Source organism: Aulonocara sp. 'chitande type north' Nkhata Bay, linkage group LG5 (genome assembly GCF_057382095.1).
Source record: "Aulonocara sp. 'chitande type north' Nkhata Bay isolate Kocher_YH1m ecotype deep benthic linkage group LG5, A_spYH_male_GT1.1, whole genome shotgun sequence".
Classification (NCBI taxonomy): domain Eukaryota; kingdom Metazoa; phylum Chordata; class Actinopteri; order Cichliformes; family Cichlidae; genus Aulonocara; species Aulonocara sp. 'chitande type north' Nkhata Bay.
Genome location: NC_141348.1, coordinates 40,744,419 through 40,766,598, shown reverse-complemented (window position 1 = coordinate 40,766,598; position 22,180 = coordinate 40,744,419). Strand labels below are relative to the sequence as shown.

The 22,180-nt window shown below is 41.4% G+C and overlaps 1 protein-coding gene across 4 annotated transcripts in view; it reads left to right on the top strand.

Moving 5' to 3' along the window:
- LOC147331312 (rho GTPase-activating protein 9-like) overlaps positions 1–22,180 on the top strand; it is a 45,928-nt gene extending 23,748 nt beyond the window's left edge. For 2 of the 4 annotated variants that reach the window (XM_086293573.1, XM_086293572.1), the window contains exons 6-21: positions 707–796; positions 4,790–4,855; positions 6,770–6,913; positions 7,075–7,173; positions 8,068–8,129; positions 8,244–8,331; positions 9,041–9,136; positions 9,616–9,714; positions 11,937–12,042; positions 12,441–12,560; positions 13,020–13,118; positions 14,662–14,739; positions 15,035–15,088; positions 15,873–16,007; positions 18,819–18,924; positions 20,777–22,180. In XM_086293573.1, coding sequence (XP_086149699.1) covers positions 707–796; positions 4,790–4,855; positions 6,770–6,913; positions 7,075–7,173; positions 8,068–8,129; positions 8,244–8,331; positions 9,041–9,136; positions 9,616–9,714; positions 11,937–12,042; positions 12,441–12,560; positions 13,020–13,118; positions 14,662–14,739; positions 15,035–15,088; positions 15,873–16,007; positions 18,819–18,924; positions 20,777–20,963 — 1,629 coding nt within the window. In that variant the 3' untranslated portion in view covers positions 20,964–22,180. Of the gene's footprint in view, positions 1–706; positions 797–4,789; positions 4,856–6,769; positions 6,914–7,074; positions 7,174–8,067; positions 8,130–8,243; positions 8,332–9,040; positions 9,137–9,615; positions 9,715–11,936; positions 12,043–12,440; positions 12,561–13,019; positions 13,119–14,661; positions 14,740–15,034; positions 16,008–18,818; positions 18,925–20,776 lie in introns of those variants that run through there. The other 2 variants (XM_086293574.1, XM_086293575.1) reach the window with 2 other exon arrangements.

Genomic DNA, 22,180 nt, shown 5'->3' with positions numbered 1-22,180 from the left:
TACTATAAGTGAAAAACTGTTTAGTACATGCAGAGTCTCCACAGGTAAACGTGTGTTTCATACTGAAACTGTGCCAGAAACGCTTTCCAGAACTATGCAGTTTTTTCTGAAAGTGAAATGAGGAATTGCACGTTTAATATTAAGCCGCAGCAACTAACTGGTTAGCTTGGACTAATGTACACGAGAAAACAAGAAGAAGCCAAATGACACTGTGAACCTGACTCTGTCTAAATGTAACAAAGTCCACACACCTTTTTGTTTGTTCACTTTGTGCAGTAAATTAAAAAGAATGTTTATGAGGATTATTTGCTCAGCTGTTTATTGGCTTATTTCCTGGAAATGTCCTTTGTTTTTTCCCTTTAACCAGTCAAGCATTTCACTTTGCATGAAACAGCATTTGCTGTCAGTTTAATTTTTACATTAAGTAGTTTCAGTTGTGAAATCTTATCCTCAGCACGTTTATTTTTCAAAATATAGCAAAAGATAAATAAATAAATAAATAAAAATTAGAAAATACCATTTGCTACTTGCCGTAGAGAGCAGTCTGACAAAAGGTCCCAACTTTATTACATTTTATTATCATTATTTAAAACTGTGAATGGGTATTTATAATAACATTGGAGGCCAATCTTCTAATATTCATAATAGGTAGTTTAAGAAAGGTCCTTCCTGTTTCATATCATATACTTTTTTGCCCCTTTGGTAGGCCGGTCCAGGACAACCTCAGACGTTACCCAGGGACACCAGCCATCTGTCACTATCCCTTACTGCAGCAGGAAATGGAACAACGCACAGGGTAAGTATACTGTCCTTCTGGGGAGGCAGTAACATCCAAGTATATTGAAGCCATTTCATTTAAAACCTATTAGCTTAATTTATAGTGACACAACTTTGATGCTGCTTGTAATCCTAGAGTAGGTTTGTGAGTTGAGATGCTGAGCAATGAAGAAAATAAATAAATCATTGGGCATGGTCAACAACAATAAATGGTGCTCAGTTGGTACTTCAGGGTTAAAAGTGTGCTAAGAAAATATTCCCCACCCCGTTACACAACCACCGACACCAGTCTGAATCATTGATCCAAGGCTGGATGAGTCACTGCTGATATTTATACTACATTCTGACCTTACTATCTGAATATCACAACAGAAATTAAGCCTCATCACACCAGGCAATCTTTTCCAATTCTCTACTGTCCAGATTTGCTGAGCTCATGTAAATTGTTGAGTTTACACAAACTCAGTTTTAGTTTCTTGTTCTTAGCTGACAGGAGTACAGCCTGTTATGGTAGCAGAAGGGGTTGATTTAAGTTTAGCCAATTATGCCTTCATGTTTTGCACATCTCCGGTTTGTTCCCAGTTACTCGGCTCCTGCTATTTTTAGAAAGCTTCCTGGAAATCAATTTCTCATCAGTTGCACATGTACATTTTGGATTTGACCATGGACCTCAACTTTGGAATTTGCATGCCCTTATTTAAACATGCAGGTGTATATGTGCAATCGACCAGTGGCCTGTCCAGCACGTACCCTGCCTCTCGGCCTGTGTCAGCAGGGACAGGCTCCAGCAACCCTGCAAATCTGAATTGTTTGAGTGGATGAAAATGGATGGAACCACGGTCTGCCCTACTGACCAGAAAGTGGGTCTCAAACTTCAAAAAGGAAATCCAACTTAAAGCTTTGCTGTTTTAATACTGTGGATGTGATCCACTGAGCATCGCAAATGAGCAACTTCCAGGAAGAAATCCAAAAATAGAGGGAGATCTGGAATGTGAGGTGCACAGTGAGACATCTATCCAGGGACAGTCAGCCAAATTTAAATCATGTATTATTTTATTAATTTTAGTTTTTTAAAAGCAGAATCACGGAGAATGTGGATTGTATATCATACACACCGCTCTCACCTCTCTCACATGGATATATTATGCGTCAACCAGAATGCACAAGATCAGCATCGTGCTCCAGATTAAAGCAGGCAGACATGCAGCCATAGGCAGCCCCCAAGGTCATAAAAAGGAGATTATATCTTTCTTGTTGTTTCATTGTTACTGACCAAATCTGTCCGTCTATCTAGATATCTGGCTATCTAGTTAGCTGTCTAACTATTTATTACATGCCCTCTCACACCCTTTCTCTCAAATGATGTGTTTCATTGGGCTCAACTCTGAAGGCAATGACAAGCTAACGCCTCTTGATGTGCCGCAAATGAGCACATGCTATTAGGGCCGCACGGAGACAGACAGAAAAGCGTTTTCAACCCAAAACATTACAAAACAGGACTAAATTTAAACCACTCAGTGAAACTTACCATCTGCCTTAAACCACCTCCTGAACTCACAGATGTCGTCAGAGTAAAAACTTTCAGGGCATCATTCATTTCATCTTCATGTTACACACAAGGAGGATTTATACTGTTCAAATGAGGAAGTAACTTTGTTGTCTATAGCAAAGGTTTTTTTTCAGTTTAGGCAACAGATGTCAGTGTCTGAAATTGACATGTTCCCTGGATCTGTGACGACATCTACGTGGTGAAGCAAGGCAAGCAGCCTGATGCAGATTATTAGAGATAAGCATTTTGCATCTAAAGGTTGCGTTGCCTCACTGTTGCGTCAGTGTTTCAAATTTAATGTTGCTCATCAAAAAAATACCCATCAAAGCAGTGATCCCCCCCCCCCTCAAGTCAGTTTGAGATGCATACTGTTGACCTATATGTGTCACATTTTATTCTGGGGTACATATACAACCCAACAGGAACTGCACCCGTGACACGTGTCAATGCATACTGCATGCCGCACAGGTTTATGACCCAGGTGTTAAAAGCCAAGTGGCCCATATTATTTGTTGGCCCAGATCATTCTAAAAGTCTAGTCTTTTAATTTTTAAAAGCCTTTTTAACACAGCTCATCTGTTAAAGACAGAAGCATTACGTGTATTTTTTCTTTTTTTCCCCTAGTACTTTCTAACTACCTTGACAAAAATCTGTAAATGATGAAGATAATTATACACATGACGATTTTCTGAGTCTTGCTTGTAGGGATTTGCTTCTGCGTTGTTTCATGTGAATTCTCTGAGTCAGATGAAATAGTTAATTTGATGACATCACCCTGGGAATTTTGAAAATCCCAGGGTGATGTTTCAGGGTGATGATGGTCGTTTCACTGCTTCATTTTGCAGATACACTCTTTTGCTGTGTCTTCGCAGGTTGCACAAAACATTTTATGAAATGTGATGAATTACTATTGATAAAAACTAGCAGTTACCAAAGTTTTCAGAAGGCAGACCTCAAACATCTGTCATGTCACAGATGTCAGATGTGGTCTTGTAAATGTAGTACAGATTACTGAACATTATTGAACATTAATTAAACATTTAGGGTGGTGGATGTCCAGCTACGTCTCAGTGTTCGTTTGTTTGCTTCTGGTTGCGTTTGTAATGCCATGAGTCGTGATGCGAGAAACTGTTTTTTGTAATTATAGTGTTGCATACTGTGTCTGTTTGGCTTGAGGCACATCACGTATCACTTTCAACAGTTCCACTTACTGTTTTTAATTTCTTATTAATTTGTAAAATGTTTAAACAACTGTCAGACTCATACTATGAAGCTATAAGTCCAAATATGCAGAACTAGCAAGAAACCACAGAACTGTGAACTTTTTTACTCTTTGTACTTTTTCATATATAATGGAGAGTTGTTACACATGGTTGTTGCTTCTTGCTGAAAAAGCCACACTCTGATCTTGCAAACAAAAACTGTTGGGCAGCTGTATTTGTGTCAAAGTTAGCAAAGTCCTGGTATGAATATTGAGCTGAGAACACACCTTCCTGTCTGAGCTGTTATAAACGAGGCTGTCTGTATCGCCTGATAAAGCTAGCTTCCCTCTAGAATGGGGAAGTAGTCATGAGCTGAGGCACAAGGGACAGATGAATGGTTTTCACATTTTTACACTCAGGCGAAAGAGCGTCACGGTATGAAAGGACAGAACGCTGAGAGCTTTAACTCGACAGATAAGACACAGAAACACGAGCTGGCCCGGACGGTACAGCTGGATACAGTCATCCAGTCAGAATGAGCACCTACGCTGTGAGTTACTTTTCTGTGTGTTCTACATTCTACTGTTGGAGCTTTGGCAGCTCATGTGAAGTTACCCAATTGTCGATTGTGGCGATATCACTTACTCATATTATCCTAATGAGAGGTGATGGTTCTGATTTTGTTATACTCACAAAAAGCACATTTGACTGTGTTTTTTTGGGTCGGTGTGAACCCCGTTCAGTATCTAGGAGCCTTTGTGTCTGAGTTAAATGAGTGCTACACGATTAACGTGTAACTCTTACTGAGTAATATCTGCCTCTTATTAACGTAAAATGAACAGGGACACGTGTGCCTGTAAATACGTCTGAGCAGCGATAGTAAAAAAGCATTTATGTGTTTTATCTGGCAGGATGTGAGCAGGGCAGAGGAAAATAGTTTGAGTGCGGTTAGATGAGTGTTGCCCTGGGTTCATTTGTACAGTTAACTGAACGATCGTATCGGTATCCTGTTTTTTAACATGGGTGTGATATTTGCCCAAACTGCTGGTTGCCTCTCTTCAATAGTGACAAGTACAGTTTTCTCAGTTTTTACATTTTTGTTATTGATTCTTAATTTGATCATTCTCTGCAGAAAATAAAATGGGCTGTTATTTTATTTGAAATTAAATATATATGTATACATATGGTAACTATACTAATCCGCCTTTGTCTTCTTGCCTCCCTCTATCTCGCTCCTTTCTCTCCTTGTGTTTCTCGTTAGCTGTCACCTGATTTCCTCTTTGGGAGCCACCAGAGGAATGCTGACAATGGCTGGCAGATGAACCAGGTAAAACTTCTCTCTACCTGCTGCGCTCACCAGAGGGTATCTAATGCATTTCACCTTGACTTTCACATTATAAAACAAGTCAAAGACTAAAGCGCCCTTTACTTGCTTTACATACTCTCCCTGCACAACAGGATGCATTTGGTTAACAAAATGGGACATCATAGAACTTTTGGTGACTTTGTCTCCCATCTCGACTTTGTCACTTTGTGAGATAAAATCCTGCTTCATGGTTTGCGTGCATACAGCATCTGCTTGGCCTGACTCTTCGTCTTTAGAAGAAACCTTTAGATGACAGCCCTTCCTTGCCTTGTGCTTTTCCTTTGCAGGCCCGACTGTTAACATATTCCTGAGCATTTTGTCAGCGTTTTAAGGGCTTTTGGTGGAGGGTGTTTTCCTCATGAAAATCAATGAACTCAAGTCATTAGATTTGCAAAAAGTGCATCTGAGCTGTATTACTGTAGAATATATTAAAGTTATTGCCAGCTATGCTCTTTAGATTCTCAGAGATCAGCATTTATGCATATTAAGGTGGTGAAATAGCAATTCTTGGTGTAAAAAGAAAAGCTGTTACCCAAGCAGGTCTTACTGCAACATGTTGCATCACAGTGGGGTGTGGGTGCACTTGGTTTAAAGCCCTTTTAAAGGCCTACTCTTAGCAAAGAAGCAGATTTGGCTCTTAGTGCTAATCCTCCACATGAGGAGATGGCAAACATTAGGAGGGATATTTAGTCTGATTGTTGGAACTAGGTTACATGGATTGGGAAGTAAACTCAATTGTGGCTTTTGCTGCATGAAAAGTTAAAGTAGTGTGAATTTGTGCATCCGTTGTTTTTGTACACACAAGGGATTGTAAGCCTCAGCAGTTTGTCTGTTAAGTGCAGAGGCACGTATTGTGCCTCATTGTGTCTCTGGCAAACTCATTTGTCCCCATCTGTGTAAAAAGTTCAGTGTGGATGCTCATTGTGTTGGAGTGCTGTGTAAATATAGAAATGTGTATGTGACACTGTTGTGCAAGTAGAGCTACTGCTACGTTGTTCTTCCTCAGTTGATTAAACTATATACAATTAAATTCTGACCTCAACCTAACACAACAGAGAGAACTGAGAGTCAAAGGCTAAACCTCTCAGAGAGCTGATGCTGGGATACATCCGTATAATTTGCTGCTGCAGAGTGAGGTGAAGGATATGCAAATGGACAAATGATGGCAATAAAATATCTATTTTACATCTTTTTATAGACTTTTATGCATCTCTGTCAGAGAAAAGTGCAAAGATCAGAATCGTTATCTTGACAAAATATATTTGTCAACAAGGCCACTGTGGGTGCCAGCCCAGCTCACAGGTTGAATGGGTTAAATGCAGCCGTGTGACCCTAACCTGACACCCGTTGCTGCATGTCTGTCCAAACTCTTTGTTTCTCTCCCTGCATTTCTGTCTGTTCTTCACTGTGCTTCAAATAAAAGCGAAAAAGCCCCCCATGAAACAAGCCCACTGCAGCTGACTTGAATTACTACTTTCAGTGTCAGTATGGTTAAACTTTAAAGGTGAAGACCCAATAAAGAGATATCTTTATCATAGCACCTATGAACAGTGAAGATCAGAAGTGTGATGAAGCAGGCTGACTGATTGCGACTCCAGGCTTTGTGTGGCTGATGTTTTTCTGTTTTATTTAAACTACTAAGCATTAATAAAGAGTCATAGTTGACCTTTGAAAAGCCCTTCAGGGCCTTTGTACTGTTGTACTGTGGTTGCACATTCAGTTATTCAGAACTACACAAGTATATCAGCTCTCAGAGGCTTTAAGTACACCATTTACAGATGTGAAAAAAAAAAAAAAAATAGTTCAGCAAATTGCTCTTTCCTTTGGTTGTATGTTCCACCCTTTCACAACTCTCCTGAACATTTGACCTTGAAGAGCATGCAGCGTGCCGCCTCCTCTGACACCCTGAGCACGATGGCATTTAGTGACACCAGAACCCAGTGCGATGATTCTGCACCCCTGCATGATGTCAAGCAGCAACTCAACCACTCCCAGTCCATGATCCTGCCCGACAACAAGGTATTTGCCTCCCGAGCACACGCTCCACACAAGCTCATAAAGTGTTTTGACAGAGAGAAAGAGGAAACGGAGATACCCGTCAACAAATAGTTATCGCACAAAACATATGCACATACACAAACGGACAGCTGAGCAGATGACCACTGCTTCCTGTTTTTCAGCTGGTCCAGCAGTGCAGAGATTACTCCCGCAATGTGACCAACATCGTTGTGGAGCCTCCGTCTCCTGCGAGCTCGCCGGACAGTGATGGCTGCACACCGGTGAGAAAACTCCACCTGTTAATTTAAAGCTGAAGTGAAAGCATATTTCCATATATATATTTATATTTTTTTAAGGACTTGGAGAACGTGCTACTAGTTGCTTCTCTCAGCGCAGCAAGCGCTGAAGTTTTGGCTTTCACAGGACAACGAGGCTCTAAGAAATCCAGCGCTGTCAGCCAAATAATTCTTCCTAAAGTGTAAAACTGCAATGCTTATTTTCTAATAATAACAGGTTGATTTTTTAAAAAGTGGTTCTCCATAACGCATTCCTTTGTTTGCCTTAATGACAATCAACCTTTTCTTTTACTGCATGTGAGGTAGCTGGAGGTTATCCCAGCCATCATAGTGTGAGGGGTGGGTTGCACCCTGTACACATCAGGTGCATGTGCTCTTATTTGCAGGTGTTCTCTTGGTTTACTAACATTTTTCTCATAAAACAGAGCAATTCTAATTTTTGAGTATTATTTTTTTTCTACCACAGTTCATTTGCAGAAGAAGTTTAGGTTTGTAGGTCATCACTGCTTTTATACGCATACCATATTCAACACTTATGAGCCGTAAGTTCATCAATACCAGTAAATTTGTTCTTTTACCTTAAACGGGGCCATACCGCAGTGGGAGATTTTAAAGCATTTCCCCTCCTCCTATTTCTTGAATGATGCAACAGCCAAGTTTAATGCGTTTGCAAAGGATGCTGTAATATTACACAGAGGAAAATCCTGCTGTGGTGCTGTAATGTTAAAATTCAACTTGCCCTCACACACTTCTTTGTGCTCTTTTTTTTATTTACTCCACTCCTGCTTTTTCTGAGCAATGCTGCCAACGTGACACTGTAAATATCTCTGAATACTGCAGATGTTAATGTGCTTTTAAACCCTTTTAATGTGTTTCTAGGAGCTGGAGAAAGCGGGCCTGCTGAACAAGACAAAAATTGCAGAAGGTGGCCGAAAACTGAGGTGAGGCGGCTCTTAGAGAAGATGAAAAAATCATTTTTTTTGATTAATTCAGCAAGTATGATTTTGCTAAGTGAATCCCAGCTTATGAGTACATGCATTCTTGTTGGGTTGCAGGAAAAATTGGAGCCCTTCCTGGGTGGTGTTAGTGGGGAACAGTTTGGTTTTCTTCAAGGACCCCAAATCACAGACACCTTCTAGTTGGGTAAGAGCACAGACAGACTCTTTAATTAAGTATTTTAGAAAATGAATACTATTATTAGTTATTGTTTCATAAGAACGCATATGTTGTATTCCTGGGGGTTAAAAAGCTTGTATAACTAGATGAACAAGATATTATAGAGGCCAAATTTTTTGATGCCTTGGTATATTTTTTTTATGTCCCTAGCCCACCAAAAAGAAGGCCTTTTATTGCTTGTCTAAACCTGGCTTGAGTGCCTGGATGTGGATTTGTTCATGGCATTGTTTGGTGATTCATTCGTTCTTTTTACCATTATTCCTTTCTACAAGCACCGGTGGTTTAGGGAACACCAGGAGCACTCCTACTATTGATTTTTCCCAGTTATCCAACACTTATGAATATTTTTTCTGTTTTCTTTAGATGCCAGGATTTTTAAGCCTCCACAGTTGCCATCATGTTTTGGTTTTTCTTATGTTCATCCCATTCTTGTAAAAGCCTGCTCTTTCTAACAGTCATTGGTAGTTGTAGCCTCCTGTGTTAAACAGCAGTTTTTAATATTTTTGTTCACTGTGCTGTTAAAGTTAAAGAGGTCATGCAGACCAGTTACAGGTGTTATATGTGAAGGTTGGGCAATACAGGCTGCACAACAAAATCCAATTTTTAGAAACAAAAAGTGGTCAATTCAGGCAACTGAGTCATGAGAGTAAAAGAAAAATGTGTTTCTTATATGCAGAAACCGGGAAACAGTCGTCCTGAGAGCAGTGTGGATTTAAGAGGAGCAAAACTGCACTGGGCCAACGAGCTGTCCAGCAAGAAGAACGTCTTCAAGGTAAGAAACAAAACCCCCAAAAAGTGAAATAAAGATTGCAAAACCTGCAAGAAACTTTGACAGACCTGTGGTTTCATCCTCTTAAAATCTTTCTCAAGAATTTTTTTATTTCTGTGATCCTGGAAACGAAACACGTCAGTTTCCTTAGCAAAATGTTCCTTTGCGCTGATACACTGGGAATATACACTGGGGCTATTCTGTCAGCAGTGAGGGAAGTGAGAATGGGAAGCTTTCTTTCGCCAGCTCGGTGACCCATTCTGACGAAGAGGAAGCAGTAAAAATATTTTTAAAGAGAAATCTGATAAACTGATGAGCTAATTATAACATTACGGTCAAGCTACTACAACACGTCCAAATAATTAACTTACATGTCAACTTTTGTTAAAGTGGATTCACACAGATGAGTGGGAAAGCCAGTGGAGAGTGGGACAGTGCGTCTGGAGTTAACATGGGTCAAATGTTTTGTTTTGTTTTGTTAGTTGAGGACTGTGACAGGCAACGAGTTTCTTCTGCAGTCAGAGACGGACTCGCTGATCAGAGAGTGGTACAGCACCATCCAGAATGTCATCGACAGGCTGGTGAGAAACACACATTCACTCACAGACACACACAGCTGGACAACACAACCCTGTGGGTTTAAATATTACTGTCAGTATGTCTGTCGTTTGCCTTTAGCTACAATATGCATGCTGTTGCTCACTTTGCTCATGCATTTGGAAAATTTTACCTGTAAAACTCTGTAAAAGATTTTAAATAACCTCCTGTGTTTTTTACTTTATTAAACAATGGTGTTGTTTTGTGTTATGCTGTTTAATAAACCCTCTGTCTCATATGAGGACATCAAGGTTTTTAAAGGAAAAAAACCCTGTTGTTCAAAGATGATGGTTAGTTTTTAAACTTTTAAATAGGAGAAACTGAAAATGTATCCCAAGAAAGAAGTCATGCCTGAAGAGGTTAAATACTTCTGTTCCATTTCTAAATGTTGGTCTTTTATGACTTACGTAAAGCACTTAAAAATAATCTTTGTCTTGTAGAAAAGCTTCACTGCGGGAAGTTCTGCAAAAAATGTTTTTTTTTTTTTAATGATTCATGTGTGCTAACATAGTTGTTTCCTTTGAACAATGACTGACTTTCCATTCTGCGTTTAGTAAAATCATCTGTTCTATATTTGTCGGTGCGTAAATATTTTTCCGTGAGCTTTCTAAAACCTACTTAAGTGGGCTAATACACCTATGTGCAATGTTTTCATGTGTCTGAGCGAACACACAAACTCCAAGTGGTCCCTTGGACCACTGTGAGCAACAGCAGACGTGTGCACTGTGGTCACGCCAGCATCGAATCCATCCAAGTTACATGGTTTATTAAAGTAATCAAATTACAGCATTTACATTTATGTTAGACTACTTTTAATTAACTGCTTTAGCCCACTTACAATGAAAATTAAAAAGCAATCTTGTTCATGACCTGTGTAGTATGTTAACACTATTGGAAGTAAAAATCACTTGAACTCCAATTTTGAAAACACAACTTTCTTCTTTTATTTTATTTTATTTTATTTTATTTTTATAAAGCGCTGACTTGTATTATGAGTCTGTGGTCTGGGAGAGAATCCTGTAACTCTCTGTCTGCAAAATACAGTATATAATAATGAATGTTGGGCAATTAATTATACAGTTACTTCTTCAAAAAAAGTTACTGAGTTTTGCAAACAACAAAGTTTTTTGCAGCTGTTTACCTAAAAATGCAGCCAAGTGCGGTTTTTTAAATAAACATTTCAAACTATTTACAGAACAATCAGCTGTTCTGCATCAAATCTGATGCCACACAAATTATTTGTGCCGCTCCAAAAAATAATTTGTCCACTATGAGATAAAGGAGAACAACAGCCTGATACCTGCAGGCCTGACAACAGCAGATGTATCACTGCTGTAACACCTGTAACATTCAGCAGTCACCTCATTGTTCTGACACACAACAAAACTATTGACTACACTCACACTAACTACACAATATTTGCGTAAAACGTCACAAATCTCTCACATCTCAAAACACCGCCGTCACTTCTAAAACTTCCCCCTTCCTAAAAAACTAAATGCTATGTTGCCATATCATTTTTTGATTGGTCGACATGGTACATTTTTCCACCAGTAGGAAAGGGTGGGGGTGTTTTGGTTTCGTCTTTGCTCACAGGTGGAGAGCGCTTTCCTTATAAAACGCAGTTTTTACCGTTTCTTCCCGCAGTAAATATAAACAACGACAGTATTCAGGAAGAAAACCAAACATTGCATATATTTTTATCATAACTCTGGTTTTACGTGGCCGATCAACACAATTTAAAAACTGGTATAAAGTCCACACTTTTCCCGTCAGTTGTTCCGTCTGTCCTGCTCACATCTCCAATGGTTGTACACGTTGTCATTAACGTGGCTTCACTCCACATCAGCCACGCCGCTTTGCCAGCTAAAACACCGGTGTCGGCACACAAGGACGCTGTCATAGCCTGTCAACCACGTTGATTAGCTGCGTATATACGAATGTGAATCGCATCATTGGCTGGACTATGGGATAAGGTGGCATCGTTCTAATCCCATACGGGAGCAGCCAGTCACTGACTGACTCACACTGCAAAACAGAATTGTTGAAATTTTAATTTTAATTTCAATTCAGGTTAGATTTTTTTTTCTGTGCGCAGAGACCGTGCCAGCAGTGCGCAATTGCGCCTGCGCCCAGCTTAGAGGGAACATTGCACGTGCATCTCTGTAATGTCATTAACACACTGCTCCCTCTGGCTGCTTTTCAGGACCGTGAGAATCCGTTAGACAACGTCCTTCTGTACTCTCTGAGGAGGGCGGGCAGCGTGGAGATGCTGGACCAAAGCGGTGACGAGGACGACAGGCGACCATCTCGTAAGCCATCCTCACCTGATGCCTCGCTTCTTTCCCTGATGCCACCATCTAAAAGCCCTCCCTGCCCCCCACTCCACTTTAATCACATCCTTTCTCTCCATCATCATCATCATCATCACTGTTTTTTCTAAACTTCCACACAGGCTTCTTGCATCCCTCCATCCTGTCTTCCATCCTCTCCTCTATCCAGCCCACTTACATTTTCACCCATCCTCCCTGGCAGATAATCCCCTCGTCCGTCCTCTCCCACCTCCGCCGTCGGCCCGCCCTCCCGCTTTTCATTCTCACCACCATCCCCTCTCATCTGCTTTCCTGCCCCACAGCCGAATGCCCCACACTGACCTCCTCCTCTTCCTTCTCTTTCCCTTCCTCCTCCTCCCGCTTCCCTCCTTCTGCAGTCCCTCGCTCGACGTCCAACCTGGAAAACACAGAGAGGAAAAGAGTGAAGACGCGGCTGAAGAAGCTGATCCTAAAGAGACCTCCTCTACAGGCCCTGCAGGAGAAAGGGCTCATTAAAGGTGAGATTTCTTTTTGAAGTCGCAGACCATTTAAATGCAAGTATCCTTTATTCAGCAGTATACAGGGTGAATCACAAAGTACATGTTCTCTTTGGCTTAGTTATTAATATTACACGGCTGTGCTCTTACAGCAGAAACTGTTGCCTTTTAACTGAATTCCATCAGAGATAGGCAGCCAGGAAGTCTCAGCATTTATCTATAGTCCAACGATAGTATACAAGTATACAGCACAGGGCATGAGTTGCATTGCATCATCCAGTCTGAGTTAACTTTTCTGGTGGGAACGGAGTCAAACATGAAGGTTTTCTCCCAGAGTGAACAGAAAACTTATCAGTAAATTAACTTGGAGCTCTTACATCATGTCTTGGTTGAAAAAAAAAATGTGCATGCAATCATCTGAGAAACACGTCTAAACAGACATAAAAAGCATGTTTGTGTCCACCTGTCATCGGCCCTCAGATCAGGTGTTTGGATGCAGTCTGGAGATGCTCTGTGAGAGGGAGAGAAGCACCGTCCCTCGCTTCGTCAGACTTTGTACTGAAGCTGTGGAAAGGAGAGGTACAGTTGCTGCAAACACACCTCCTGCTAATTTGATTCCCAACTCAAAGTGAACACATGAGAAATCACCCTCAGCCCTGTTTTGAGCGCAGTTTGACAGCAACTCTGAGCTCACGGTCCTCACAGTTCTTTGGCAGAGCTCACCAAACACAAAGTCACTGATTGCCCGACAGAAAGCAGACACGAAATGTTCAGATTCGCAGAAGAGATCTTGACAGCTTGGCAGCCTGAAAAAGATCTAAATGAGAGAAAATTGAGTTGTTTAGAGGCTGTTAAGAAACAATGCAGCGATAAATATTTAAGACACGGGAGAAAATGTGTGTGTTTTAGGGCTTTAAAAACCAGTTTGTGATGAATAAATAAAGATCTCTTGGGAGCAATACTTTCAGATCAAGACTTTTAACTATGTTTAAGGGTATGGAACAAACTTTAGGACAAAGTAAGCCAAACTTTACTGATAATTTCTACACATATCATATATAATAATGAAATTAAGAGCATCTGATCTTTTCCCAAGTGTTAGGTATACAGGTTGCCATACTACTAGTTAAAGCAGGATGAAAAATACCCACCTTTTTCTTCGTCTTACCAACTTTTCAAAGCCTGTATGAATTCATTTGAATGTCAGAGATGACTAAGATATTATAATGAGCAATTTATTCACATCTGAGAAGCTTGGACCAGTTGATGATTATTTTAAGTGGTTACATAATTAACTGATTCTTCATATTTAAAACAGATTGTAAAGCAATGTGTGGTTTTGGATTATAGTTTAATCTGAATAAATAAGTTGCTGGATAACAAAAATATTTTTCTAACTTAGAAATGTATCCCGTTCACCAGGCCAGCTTTAGCCAGTAACCAGCTGCAGATTTAGATTTCATGTGACTGAGTGAAGTCAGTTCCAGCAACATGAAACATTAAGTGTTAGCGAGTGACTGTGAAGCGGTGTGCCTTATTTAAAGGTCACGCTACAGTTAACCATTTCACGTGATGGTTTTACAGAAAGAAAAATGCTCAATAGCAGCGTCAGCGCAGGATACTTATAATCAATATGTCCGAAAGATTAAAATGTCAGGCTTGTTTTACAGCTTCTAATACTGAAAGCAGTGTGAGGAAAGCTGAAACTTAGAGCATTAGTACTCCTTTGTAACTGCTTCATCGAGCAGCATGGTGTGAAACGCGAAGAGGAAGTTTAAATGTATTCATAGGCCTGGTCATATCCATGATTATGCTTTTGCATGAGCACATGATCAGACTTTTTTTTTAAGGTTTTGAAAACTGCTCTACTTACGTCTCCACTTACGCAACATAACAAACTGCATAACCTCTGCATACTGAATTATTGATTTGCAGAAGATTTGGCTGCCAAGAACAGCAAAACAATGAAGTGAGCTCAGACCGGCTCACAACTGAAGACACAATCTCTATCACTCATGAATCTTAAAAAACATGGTCATGTGATACTTTCATTTTGACTTTGATTATCTAAGGCAGCGGTGGAGATCCCCTTGTCTATCATGCTTTGTTTGGTGTGTTGCAGGTCTGGAGACCGACGGCATCTACAGAGTATCAGGAAACCTGGCTGTGATACAGAAACTGCGCTTTCTGGTGAACCACGGTAAGGATGCAGGGGGAGGGTGGGAAACTACTGACGATAACTGTTCTGTAATAACAGGGGGGGAAATATGAAGAAATTTAGGAGAGGATCAAAGTTGGCCTGTTTTTTTTTTTTTCCTTTTTAGCAGAAATGATCTGTTTCAGTCGCTTAAAATCAAGACTAAATTTATCTCATGATGTTTTGTTTCAGAGTGCGTAACATAATGTTTGAAATCAGTCACTGTCCCACACTACACGACATCCTTATGATAACAGACACGGGGAAAAGCTGCCTGAGTAACTGTTGGTTTTTGCAGAGCGAGCGGTGACTACCGATGGCCGTTACATGTTCCCAGCGGAGTTGGTACAAGGTACATTCGGGCAGACAAGGCAAACCGCCGTTTTCACATCTTACTCAGCCTGCTTGGTTTTTGTGCATTACGTGTTGCATAATGTGAACACCTCAGTCAGAACCTCCCAAAAATACTCACCCACAGACTGAAGCGCCGAGCCGAGGCGCAGACGGGCAGCAAACTTTTCTCTTTTTTGTGTGGATGTGTGTGTTACCATTTGCTTAATGTATGTGTGTCCCTTAGGCTTTTGTGCTTCAAGTTTTCTGATGTAATAATGTGCAGCAGGTTGTACAGCGGCTTCTCACACAGTCCGTGGCTGCCACCAAGTGGCTGAAACAGAGAATCAGCTGCTCGTGAAGCGCTCTACTCCCCCAGCAACATCTCTGATGTTTCACATCATAAGAAAATAGAGATTTGTTGACTGCCGTATATCAATATCAGCCTCAAATTCGTTTCAGTGCCTCTTATAATCCAACATGAGAAGCATTAGTCTGGCTTGTGTCTAAAAAACAAGTGTGCTTTATCCTTTAAAGTGTGTGTGTACTTGTGCGCCAGTGTGTTTGTGCTTGTTACTTTTACAGAGCATCTCTATCTCCCTCCTGCAGCTACAAGCCTTCATGTTACGCCTCAGTGCTGAAGTGAATTTACACTTTGCTTATGTCAGCCAATCCTGTGACAATTGTGACTCTAAATTTAAACTCTTTGTCTCTGTATGTCGTATCCCTCTCGCCTTTCCTTCACTTCCCCTGACCCCGTCTGGCTGAATCTCTCCTCATCCTCCTCCTCTCCCTCTCTGTCTCAGAGGAGAAGTTGAATTTGGACGAGAGCGAGTGGGAGGACATACATGTCATCACGGGAGCTTTGAAACTCTTCTTTCGCGAGCTTCCCGAGCCCCTCGTGCCGTACGGCTTCTTCACCGACATTGTGGAGACAGTCAGTGAGTAACCAGTTTCAGCCCCGGACTGTTTATTTTGTAATCTGTATAAATATTCTAGATTAGGAGTGTGAAGTTAATTTTCCCACACGACCGGAAAACTGGGACTGCCCTCCACCACAGTCCCTGTTTCCGTTGGGAAAATGAATCGCCCACCCCCATCTTGAAAATAACTCAAATAGATTCTCATAACCTTTTGCCTCATGCGCATGAAGTCAATTTTTAATGTGCTTCGTGTTTGAGGTGAGATATATTTAGGCTCAGGAAGATATTTGTCATTTCGTGCCTTTTACTTGGTAATAATGGTCCAGGCGATGCAGCTGCACAGTCAGCTTCTTAAACGTCTAGACCACCAGGACGCCCACTTTTTAATTTCACATATTATTTTCCTCTGTTGTAGTATTTTGAATACACACAACACGACTGTGGTCTTACTGAGTCAAAACCAGCGTAGGCTTGGTTAGAATCTTAAATCGTTTTCACTTTGTTTTCACACTTCACTCGACTCCCTTTCCATGTTTAGAAAATGTTATATCGTTATACTGATGCAGCATTTGCGTAAACACACACATACAGTGGGGCAAAAAAGTATTTAGTCAGCCACCGATTGTGCAAGTTCCCCCACTTAAAATGATGACAGAGGTCAGTAATTTGCACCAGAGGTACACTTCAACTGTGAGAGACAGAATGTGAAAAAAAAATCCATGAATCCACATGGTAGGATTTGTAAAGGATTTATTCGTAAATCAGGGTGGAAAATAAGTATTTGGTCACCTCAAACAAGGAAAATCTCTGGCTCTCACAGACCTGTAACGTCTTCTGTAAGAAGCTTTTCTGTCCCCCACTCGTTACCTGTATGAATGGCACCTGTTTGAACTCATCATCTGTATAAAAGACACCTGTCCACAGCCTCAAACAGTCAGACTCCAAACTCCGCCATGGCCAAGACCAAAGAGCTTTCGAAGGACACCAGGAAAAGTATTGTAGACCTGCATCAGACTGGGAAGAGTGAATCTACAATAGGCAAGCAGCTTGGTGTGAAAAAATCAACTGTGGGAGCAATCATCAGAAAATGGAAGACATACAAGACCACTGATAATCTCCCTCGATCTGGGGCTCCACGCAAGATCTCATCCCGTGGGGTCAAAATGATCATGAGAACGGTGAGCAAAGATCCCAGAACCACACGGGGGGACCTGGTGAATGACCTGCAGAGAGCTGGGACCAAAGTAACAAAGGTCACCATCAGTAACACACTACAACGGCAGGGAATCAAATCCCGCAGTGCCAGACGTGTTCCGCTGCTGAAGCCAGTGCATGTCCAGGCCCGTCTGAAGTTTGCCACAGAGCACATGGATGATACAGCAGAGGATTGGGAGAATGCCATGTGGTCAGATGAAACCAAAGTAGAACTTTTTGGTATAAACTCAACTCGTCGTGTTTGGAGGAAGAAGAATACTGAGTTGCATCCCAAGAACACCATACCTACTGTGAAGCATGGGGGTGGAAACATCATGCTATGGGGCTGTTTTTCTGCCAAGGGGACAGGACGACTGATCCGTGTTAAGGACAGAATGAATGGGGCCATGTATCGTGAGATTTTGAGCCAAAACCTCCTTCCATCAGTGAGATCTTTGAAGATGAAACGAGGCTGGGTCTTCCAACATGACAATGATCCAAAACACACCGCCCGGGCAACAAAGGAGTGGCTCCGTAAGAAGCATTTGAAAGTCCTGGAGTTGAAAGTCCGTGTTGCTCGGCGACAGCCCCAAAACATCACTGCTCTCGAGAAGATCTGCATGGAGGAATGGGCCAAAATACCAGCTACTGTGTGTGCAAACCTGGTAAAGACCTATAGTAAACGTTTGACCTCTGTTATTGCCAACAAAGGTTATGTTACAAAGTATTGAGTTGTATTTTTGTTATTGACCAAATACTTATTTTCCACCCTGATTTACGAATAAATTCTTTACAAATCCTACCATGTGGATTCATGGATTTTTTTTTTCACATTCTGTCTCTCACAGTTGAAGTGTACCTCTGGTGCAAATTACTGACCTCTGTCATCATTTTAGGTGGGGGAACTTGCACAATCGGTGGCTGACTAAATACTTTTTTGCCCCACTGTATGTGTAAATAAATAAAAATCTTTACATTTTACGTCCTCAAACTTTCTCACACAGCTGTGTTGAAAGGCATTTTTGTGAAGCTCTGTTTGAGTTGAACTGGAAACTTGTCACAGTCAACAATTTTACAATTTACTTTCACATGCACTACATTTTTTTCCCTCCTTAAAATGTGAATCTTAAAAAGCCACAAATATTCAATTAAAAAAGGCCAGTGATGTGTCAGAATGACTCTTAAATAGTTTTTTGCATCGACTCCAGCAAACACTTATTATTAGTTTCACTTTATTTGTTATCTTTTGTGAGAATTTGCTGACAGTGAGAGTTGCGTTTCCTTTACTTATGTTCAGATTTCCTGCGCTTACATGATATGGCACTTTATCTCATTATCTTCTACTTATGCTTAAAGACAGGCAGGCAGACAATCTGGCATCTTACAGTAATTCCTCTTAGTAGAACATTAGCATATTAAAGATCAGGAAAATATTTTAAAAATGCATTTTGTCATCGATGCATTGGACACTTTTTGTAGACTGTGGGCACATGGATTGATCTGCAGATAAAGTGTATCCGATTAGATAGCGGATGCTCGTAATATGATATCAGTTGGGGGATGTGTCTAAAAATGCTAATAAAATGCATGATGACACTTGGCCTGATCTGATGCATATCTTGCTCTGTGTTGCAGAAATGTCAGACTATATGGACAAAATCGATCGCTTGAAGTGTCTGGTGCTCAACATGCCTCCTCCAAACCACGACACGCTACAGTTCATGTGCCGCCACCTCAAACGGTGAGAATAACCCACGTCTAGTGTTTATTCTACTGATGTCTTCGTGTTTTTTTCTTTAGTCTGTGCCTGTTTTTATTGCCTGTAATGGTTCCAGTGCCCTTAAATGGGTAGAGTTCATAATGTTGGGTATTTCCTCGAGGCATTTAGGGACAAATGAATGAACCAGATGCCCTGGTAGGAAAGGAAAATATCTTCCTTTTCTTTTAAAACCTGACCACAAGAGGGGGCACTTCCCTCGTTGGTCTCCGAAATTTCTGTCGGGGATTCTTTGGCCACAGGTCTCAAAGTATGCCAGCGCTGAACCGGGATCACACTGTTGTTAACTTTGGGTCCCTGTGAAGATGAAAAGGCTGGAGGAAGATGAATGGTGTACAATGTTCTGCGAGCCAGTTCCTTTTACAGTACATAAAATGTGTGTTTTTTACCGCCTATGGTTTTTCCTTCCACTCCAGGGGTGAGTGTTCGTGTTCTGAGGACGATATTTGTGCCAGGGTGTGGTGGGCCCCATGAATTTGTCAACTCTGTGTCTTTCTCTCATTTTCTCTCCGCTGTCATTCCTTTCTCTGTTTCTCATTTATTATCTCGCTCCTTAATCAGGTCCCTCGCCTCCTCTTTTCCTGGCACGCTACCCACCTTTCCTGACTTCCTCTTTGTCCCTCTTTTCTCTCTTTTCACTCTCCCTTTCCTCTTCCTCCTTATGTCCTCCTCTTTTGATCCCTTTCTCCTTGTTCTCCCTCTTCCTGCTCGCTCTTCCCTCCCCCCCCCTCGCTCTCCTACTTGCCTCGAAGGTCCCATGGGAGCCTTGTGGTTCGTCTGCTGGAAGGCATACCAACACCACCGCCGCCACCACTGGAACCTCTCTCTCGTTCTCTCTCTTCTCCCTCTTCCTCGCTCGCTTCTTTTTTTCCCTCTTCCCTCTCCTCTCTCCCTTTTTTCCTCCTCTCTTTTTAATGTGGAAGTTTTGAGCAATTGCTGGCTGCTTCTGTGGCTTGGTGGGAATGGCATTTTTAGAAGAATGCCTCATGCTGTGGCTTTAACCATTCCTTAGTTCCCCCCCTAATCACACACACACACTGTAACACACACATACGCTAGCATAGGTGGATGCAAGCAGCGGATTTAGAACACTTTTGTGCACAGATCCACGTTATAAAACCCAGATGCATGTACGTGAAAATAGATGCAAAAGCAAGATGTGACAGATGGATATACAAGTTGATTCTTGTAGCTGACATCTTGAGTTAAGTAAAAATTATAAAGATGTCACATCGTGACCACAAACATGAACCTTTAGGGGAAGGTTAGTTGTGGTCTCTATGCTTGCTCTATAACTTGACACGAGTCTGCAGTTGTGCTTGCAACTCTGTGAAAGTAAATGCTAATGGATGTATGCCAACACGAGCACAAGAGCAGTGCTAACGCTGCTATAGCCGCGTCCACTTTCTCAGTTTAGGGATTTAGCAGGATAACACTTGATGATTAGTTAAACTTTAATCTGATCATGACTCCAGCCAAAATGTTTCACGCCCATCCTGAGCTGTGCCATGTGTAGCTACTTCAGTGCTACTCCATCCAACAGCGGTTGAGACCTTTCACTCAAAACCACAAATGTCAACCTCATGCTGGTTTTAAGGAAATGTCAGGGATCACCAAAGTCAGTAAAGTCCATCCACTAGTTGCTGGGATATTTCAGTCTGAGCTAATGTGGTGGGAATGGATGACATCCCTAGAATCACTGAGCACGTGTCTCTAAAAATTCAGAAGCCGAAGCGATTCCAAATCCTTTTTGTCGGCAAAATTTAATATTTAAGGAGTTATTAACCTGCGCTGTCCACTCTCTCGTTTCCCGCAGAGTGTTGGAGCAATCTGAAACGAACAGAATGACCACCCAGAACATCGGCATTGTGTTCGGGCCGACGCTGATGCGCCCAGAGCGGGATAACGGCAACATGGCAGTGAACATGGTTTACCAAAATCAGGCAGTGGAGCTCATCCTCACCGAATTTGACCACATCTTCGGAACGAGAGGCCTCTCTTGATCTTTTGCTCCTTGACATCAGACAAAAGCACAAGTTTTGGAGCATTTGTCTTCCCTGCCTGTTGACTCATATGGTGTAAAATGGATTTCACATCAAAAGATAATTACGGGTTAAAAAGAACCAGGACAGAAAGCTGCTAATCATGACATCTGGCGTCCATATAAAGCCATGCTAAAACAATAATAGTAAAACAAGCCAATTTTAGCTCCAGTACTTGTGCCTTTGACTGCAGATGTGGAGCCCAGCCCCGGTGAACTTCACTGCTGGAACAGACGCCTCCTTGTCACTTTTCCATGATGTTTCAGACTTGATCCAGATAAATAAAAAGCCGTAAAAGCGATAAATCTTCTCCAGCCTGTCCTGCTAGCGTGTTTCAGTCGGTAATAATCGAGGATTGGGAGGAGGAATGTGTCTTAAGCTAGCACTGAAACAAAACTTGGCGAAACCATCTCACTGTGAAAACACATGCACCAGCACCTCTTCAAACAAGGATGGACAGATCCTGCCTGGATAGACGTGCACAGGTGCCCACATCTCCACCATTTTTGCAGGGTTTATTTGAAGGAAAAAAAAGTAAAAGCATGAATTCAGTGGCAGGATGAATGTGCCAACAAGGCAGAAAATGTTCCTTTTTACCAAATAGTACTTTGTAGTGTCAGAGCAACCCTTATTTTACTAATTTGAATCTGTCTTCTATTTTTAATAGTGCAAATTCCTAATGTTAAGTTAAATATATTGTTGTAAATATGTGAAATACTGTCATTCTCATCTAGTAGCACTTTGCATACAGTGTTCAACCTAAATATTACAATTAGCTAAATTCAAACTGATACTTTTGCTTTGAAATGAAGAGTGTTGGATCTGACTGTTTACTCCTCCTGCAATAAAAATATGTGAACAAACTGATTTGAGCCGCATTATGATATTTGCTCAGGATGTGTCCTGTCAGGTTGTTTGTTGTTTGAGCGATGGGTTCGCGTGAGAGATAGTAGAAGCGTGTGGAGCTATGCGGGCCTCGGAGACTCGGCGGGCGGAGGCATCCCCTGTGATTGGTGCAAATGCTGCTTTTAATAACAGAACAAAAGAGGAACTGGAAATGCATATGTTTTAAAAATGTGGATTTTCCCCCCAAACCCTCTCACTCGCTCACTCTGTGGCCTGGGTAATTTTATATTGACTGTGGGTTTGGCAAAAGACAAAAAAGAGCAGAAAAGAGG